The 7,081-nt window shown below is 36.9% G+C and overlaps 1 protein-coding gene across 1 annotated transcript; it reads right to left on the minus strand.

Moving 5' to 3' along the window:
- Positions 1-5,852: 5,852 nt before the first annotated feature.
- On the minus strand, positions 5,853-6,233 carry LOC143550340 (uncharacterized). Its single transcript, XM_077041006.1, has one exon. It carries the CDS (start codon positions 6,231-6,233, stop codon positions 5,853-5,855), a length of 381 nt encoding a protein of 126 aa, XP_076897121.1.
- Between the last annotated feature and the right edge of the window lie 848 nt (positions 6,234-7,081).

A 7,081-nucleotide genomic window follows, 5' to 3' on the forward strand; every position in this document is an offset into this window, starting at 1 on the left:
TGTTTTGAGGATATTCTCTACTTGGCTTGCCACACACTTTAGTGAAATGACCAAACTCCTCACAATTTTTAGCATTTGACTTTGAGTTTTTCAAAACCAATCCTCTTTATCATAGTAGGAAGAGCATTACATGTTCTTTCCATATACTTCTTAATCTTCCTCGCTATCATTGTCATGATCCACTTGAGATCCATTAACTCCAAATCATCAATATTAATTTGATCATAGTCTTCATCAGTCAAATCATAAGTTGCTACTTTGCTACGCATAAACTGTTCATTAGATAACATGAAAGCTCCCGTAAAATCAAAGTGTTGTTCAGCTTCTTTCATGTTAACATTAGGTGGTGGTTGAGGAGGTATTGTGCTTGAGCTTGAGGAACTTGGGCTTGGAAAGTATTAAGGCTCTAGAAATGCTTCAGGTGGAGGAATAACCAGTTTGAGTTTAGAAAGTTGTGATACGAGTAGACACATTCTTGCTAACATGATTAATACCACCATACAAAGATGGATCTTGGTTAGCTCTTGACATGCTTTGACACTTGATTTCATTCTCCGTCTTTTCGATTCTTTCAATAAACTTCATACAATAAGATTTGGATCTTTGAAAAATCCATTTTCAGTAAGAATCATCACAAAAGTGGCATATGAATCAGGAAATCATCTTTTAAAGTGTCAATTCTATCAATTTCATTCATGTGCAACTCACACCGATTCAGCTCAGCAAGAAGATGATAATATCTAGTCAACAACTCATTTACTTTCTTAGTAGGCAAGATGTTAAAGTTTTAGTATTGGTACTTTAACATAGATTTCTTACTTTCTTGTGATTTTCCAAAGCTTCTTGCCTTTAAAGCAGCATACAACGTAGATGAAACCTTGATATCACAAAACTAATGAAAGATATTTTCAAGCAATGCCATAGTTAGGGTAGAATAAGTATTGACTTCTAAATAATTTTTATTCTTCTCTTTAGAAGCCAAATGTTCAATAGCTTTCTTTCTTAGACCAACACTGGCAATGTCAGTCATAGGTCATTCATAAGGAGTTTCCAAGAATGGAAGACAATCAGGATAAATAACTCCAAGATGAGATTCAAATAACTAGCTCCATCTTTGAAAACCATTTATGTTTGTCAGCTTCAGAAGAATTTTAGCATGTGAACCAATCTCATTATCATAGTCAACATGGTTTGCAATATCGCGTTTTGTGAAACAAGAGCATAATAACTTGTAATTTTGAAAAAAATTATGGGTAAAATCTAACAAGATTGTAAGTATAAGTGTAAGATTTACCAATCTGTTAAAGATGAATTAAGCGGATGGGGACAAGTAATGGGGATTTAAACATTTGAAAGATAACTTGGCGAATGGACTGATTAAGTGTATAAGAGTCTGGCGAAAGGGATGGTTTATCAGCAAATAGAAATGGATGGAATGTTAGGAGAATGGAACTATAGCAGCAAAAGGATGGAAAAACTAGCGAATGAGCGGTTATTAGCAGTTATAACAAACTCGGCGAATGAATTCTATTATCCAGCGAATGAACTCAAGAAATCAGGAATGTATTCAAGCGAATCTTCAAACCTTCATCCCGAAACCCAGATTCACAACCAAACTATAACCATACTGAGATCTCAATCATAACTCACAAATCACAACCAAATAATATCAAACCAAATTGCACACACACGTACCAAATCCGCAGTCAGACACTCATAATTTTGACTTCACAAAGTCAAATCTCATAACATAATGCATTGTAGCATCTCGCCTTAACCATTTCAAATTCAATAAATCAATACAGTTCAATTAACCTCAATTAATTCAACTAATGATCAATTAACAATCAAACGATCAATCCACAATCCATTCTAACACAATTTTTATCCAATAGTATGAACGAATTGATTAGTTTATCACTCCCAATAGTTTGATATCAAATTACATCATTAACACTGATCAAAAACCTTATTGACGAACAATATCATCTTATCAAAACATTCTAGAGCTCTGATACCACTTCAGAATGCCTGACGGATCATCATTCATTCATTAAGCACGGGTCTAGTTGTTTGATAATAGTGAAATCATTTAATTAGTTTTCTGGAGTGAATTGAACAAAGTTTGGACACTGATTTGCCAATAATGATCTAAATTCGCTAATCAAAATATAAATTACAAGCTATATATATTTCCAGGTCCATTCGCTAACGTACCTAGCGAATGGACCTTTATTTGCTTTGTCATTCGCAAACAGGCTAGCAAATGGCCTTCTATAAAACGCATAAATTCCGACTTCAACCCTGATCCCAAAACAATTACCGCTGATATGTTATAAAACACACTTATTTTCCGCACCTTTTATCTATGTTTTTATATCTTATTTACCTTATAGTTAAAATAATTTAAAATACATTAACTATAAGGTAAATAAGATATAAAAACATAGATAAAAGGTGCGGAAAATAAGTGTGTTTTACAATGAATGACCCTCACAATGAATGTGCGTCAGATGATATGTCTATAACAATGAGTGAACCTCACAACGAAGCTTTAAATTTAAAATGAAAATCCTAACACCACACACAACCGGCAAGTGTATCGATCGTAAGTAGTATAGACCTAGGAAATCCGAGTATCGAACTCAAGGACACGTACAGACGCTACTGATCACTAACCCTACACAAGACCTACCCAAGAATATATTTAATTGATTTTATTTTTTTTTTTCTTTTTAAAATAATTTAACTAGACTAACTGGACTAACTGACAAAAGTTACCAAAAATAGAAAACTTAACGAAAAATTAACTGTGTTGACTTTGGATGGAGAAAAAACGTCTACCTAGGCATGAGTCAAACTGTAGGTCTAACAAGCAAATGGATTGAACGATATCAAGACACCGGTTCCTAAAAATGACACGACTAAGGATCGCTAAGGCTCACTGGATCACCTCTTGGTCTCACTCAACAAACCTTAACCACTCTTAATCGGCTAAATCAACCAAACCGGAAAACAAATGCTAACGTGTTCTAATGTTGACTCACCTCTCGGTCTCACCAACACTCGACCCTAATGGTAATGAATACTACACAACCAAGGATAGAGGAACAATTTAATTTAAACCAAAATACATCAACTAGTCGCTCAAAACACCTAAACCGGAAAAGAAACAAACTCGCTCTCGCGCAATCCTTATTCTAGCATGCAAAGGTAATGAGACGACCCTAACTTCTTATCACCTCTTGGTCTCTAAGTAGGTGTCTAACCGCTGTACTTTAACAAATAATTCATGCAACAAAACACTACGGTTGTACCTATCACAAACAAACCCTAAACACAAAGTCTAGAATTAAACAAGCACCGATCAATCAATACAAAACTAATTACCCAACGCGAGGTGTTTAAGCAATAAATTATCAAAATTTCCAGCCATCAAACACAACCTATTTCATGTCTAAATCAAACTTTACAATAACAAATTCAAGTCTATCTATCAAACAATCCATAAAACTCATCAAACACTAACAATTATCATCATTCCTAGGTAGAACCAACAAGATTAGCCTAACATAATTTTTGGATAGCAGCTATTACTAAATAAACACATCAAATAACTCATCTCAATCATCATAAAAATCATTCAACAATCAACAATAATCATAAACCCTTCAATCCTTAAAGTAATTGCAAAACTACTTAACAATTGATCAAGAACAAAATGAATTGATGAACAAAGTTTTAAAAGAATGGATATGGGACGATTTGGGGCTGCTCTTGGCTGATATAATTGACGGATAAAAGTTCCTAAGACTTGTTCTTGACCTCCTTCTTCTACCTTAGCCTCCACAAGACCAAACCCTAGCACAAAACTCTTTTTCTTTCTTCTTTGGAGCTGCCGATCGGAACTCTAAGGGGGGCTTCAGGTTTTATTTTTTTTTCTAATATTATGTAACTGTAAGGCTTGGGCTTCCAAGATGCAATTGGGCCGGGATTTGTGTTGTTTCATGAAATCGTATGCATACAAGGCCCTTAAGCTCCTCACAATGTTCGGTTTTTCTTTCTTTAACCTGCAACCTACAAGATAAATACCATTATGTAAAACCAAGTTAAAATACATTAACTATAAGGTAAATAAGATATAAAAACATAGATAAAAGGTGCGAAAAATAAGTGTGTTTTACAACACATCAAACATCCCTAAACTTAAGACTTTTTCGTCCCTAAAAAAGAATTGTACACAGGATCATAACCGAGTTTAACCAACAACTCTCGGTTTTTTTATTTTTTTATTTTTTTTACTTAAAATCATTAGAACACGTGAACCTTTACCCAAATATTTCTGTCCACTTTTCAACTTTCACCTAATAAGCTAGATCAGGTCGATTGTCGGTATTGCGGTCCGCTTAAACCCATGCCCCTAATACTTACCGAGGCAAATAAGGCGTGGAAATTTTATTAGATTGTATGACTAAGCGAGACCCACACTTAAAAGCCCTACTGCCACTTCACCACGTTCCATTATGGTTTTACCGGACCGAATCACCCCAATTTGACTTAAACCTATTGCCACATGATCAAAATATTTTCGACTCATATACAACCTACAAACTCTAGCTTGGTCCTTGATCAACCGACAGTAGTTTCCTTCATGGTGATTTTTATTTTTATTTTTATTTAATTTTTTTTATTCCTTTTGGCTTTTTGCATTTTTTTTTAATTCCACCATGTTGGACGATATTACAGAAATGCATCTAGGCTCAGGTCTGCGCCATCGCGCAACAGAGGACCGAGCAAAACTGTCTTCTGCTAGCATCAACATTCAGGTTTGTGCCACCGCGCAACAGAGTACGGAGCTTCGCAGGAATAAATACATATACATAAGATTATACATATAAGTACGTATACAAAAAAATAGGTTTTTTATACAGGTGATCATATGATTTGAGGCTTGAGTATGACTCGGCTTTTCATTCCAGTCCTGTTACGAGTTTAGTTAAACAAACAAAATCCTGGGATGTTTCCCACTAAACTCAGGCAATTTAAAAGGTTCAATTAGGTCAACAACCAAACCGCCATTTCATTCTCAAAGGTTGAGCCTACCGACACATCGAATACTGAGTCTAAATCGTTCGGCTACAAAACATTACGTGCGGGTCTAATGGGCACTATTCTTATTTATTATATATATATTTTGAAAACACCAAGAAGTTATAAAACAAACACGACTCGGTAATAATATCATTTCCTGTCTAACGTAGAGAAAACAAGTTTCAAGGGACAATTTTTTCAAATTTTTCTATTTTTTTTTAAGTTTTTCTACAACTAAGTAAAATAAATCCCATCCCCACACTTAGAACGAAATCGTCCTCGATGAGAACAAGGAAAAGAAACAAAATAAAATAAAATAAAGATAAAACAAAAATAAAAATATAATATACAAGAATAAAAACAAAGAACGGGTTACTCCCCTGGTTTGTGTGCAAATCTTCAATAGCTGAGTAGCAACCAAGCGACCATATAGCACTTCATTCGTGGCCGCAACCTCGTTGCTACCATGCACATAATATAACCTGAAAAAAATCAAACTCGCTCGCATGTAGCGGCATACAAAACAGAAAACAAAAACATAAAATAAACGTATTTTTGTGTTTTTGGTTTTTATGATTTTTTTTATGTTAATAATAGAACATCCCTAAAATCGACCGACTCGAATGGAGATTGAATACGAGCGGTTTCATTTTGGAACATCCTGAAATAGACAAAAATATATAAAATAGATAGCACAAACAAATAACATAAATACAAACTCTACAACTCGGGCAGTCTCCCGAGTGATGCATCCAGCACGTCTACATCTTGGTGAGCGAGTCAAGGTAGAGTACCTCGACATTCTGATCAGCCATCGGCTCGCCAATGTAGTGCTTCAGTCTATGACCATTCACCTTAAATTTCCCGTTTTTATCCTCTATCCCAACAGTGCCATACGGAAAAACCTCAGTGACCGTGAACGGTCCCGACCATCGGGATTTCAAATTTCCCGGGATTAACCTCAACCAGGAATTATACAGTAAGACCAAATCCCCACACTTGAACTGCTTGTTCCCTTTCAACTTTCTATCGTGCAGTTCCTTCGTCCGCTCCTTATACCTAAACGACTGCCCATAAGTGTGCTCTCTCAGCTCCTCTAACTCATGCAACTGGTGGAAATGAGTGCCTTCCGCGGCGGACATATCAAGATTGACCCTCTATAGGGCCCATAAAGCACGATGCTCCAACTCAACGGGCAGGTGACAGGCCTGCCCATAAATCATCCGAAACGGTGTGGAACCGGTCGGAATTTTGTGGGCTGTACGGAAGGCCCACCACGCATCATCCAACTTGTCGGACCAATCCCGACGATTCAACCGTTTTCTCAAGAATACGTTTGATCCCCCAATTACTCACTTCCACCTACCCACTAGTCTGTGGGTGGTAGGCGGTCGCAAGCCGATGGGTGACCCCTTCTCCATCTGCATATTGCAGAAGTGAGTACCTCTATCACTAATCAACGCATTCGGGACACCAAAACGAGCAAAAAGGCTCTTGAGAAAACGGACTACAAATCGGGCATCATTCGTGGGTAAGGCCTTGGGCTCAACCCATTTCGAAACATAATCAACAGCCACGAGTATGTACTTGTTCCCACACGAAGATGGAAACGGTCCCATGAAATCAATGCCCCACACATCGAAAACCTCACAAACCTGAATAGCATTTTTGGGCATTTCATTTCGCGACGAGATGTTGCCGACACGCTGGCAACGATCACAACTCCTAACGAACGCATGGGCATCCTTAAAAATCGAAGGCCAATAAAAGCCAGAAACAAAGACCTTCTTCACTGTCAAACTCGCACCGTGGTGACCTCCAGTCGGTCCTACATGGCAATGGTTGAGAATCTACCATCCCTCCTTAACATCAACGCACCTCTTGATCAACTGGTCAGCACCTATAAGAAAGAGATACGGGTTGTCCCAAAGGTAAAACTTGACATCAGCAAAGAATTTCTTCTTTTGCTGATAAGGCATCTTCGAGAGGT

The sequence above is a fragment of the Bidens hawaiensis genome, unplaced genomic scaffold, assembly GCF_021521415.1.
Source record: "Bidens hawaiensis isolate Kalapana, Puna unplaced genomic scaffold, B.hawaiensis_p1.1 tig00016014_1, whole genome shotgun sequence".
Lineage (NCBI taxonomy): Eukaryota > Viridiplantae > Streptophyta > Magnoliopsida > Asterales > Asteraceae > Bidens > Bidens hawaiensis.

Bases quoted from the DNA above. Each gene is read 5' to 3' on its own strand.
- LOC143550340 (XM_077041006.1), bottom strand. From the start codon at position 6,233: ATGTCCGCCGCGGAAGGCACTCATTTCCACCAGTTGCATGAGTTAGAG.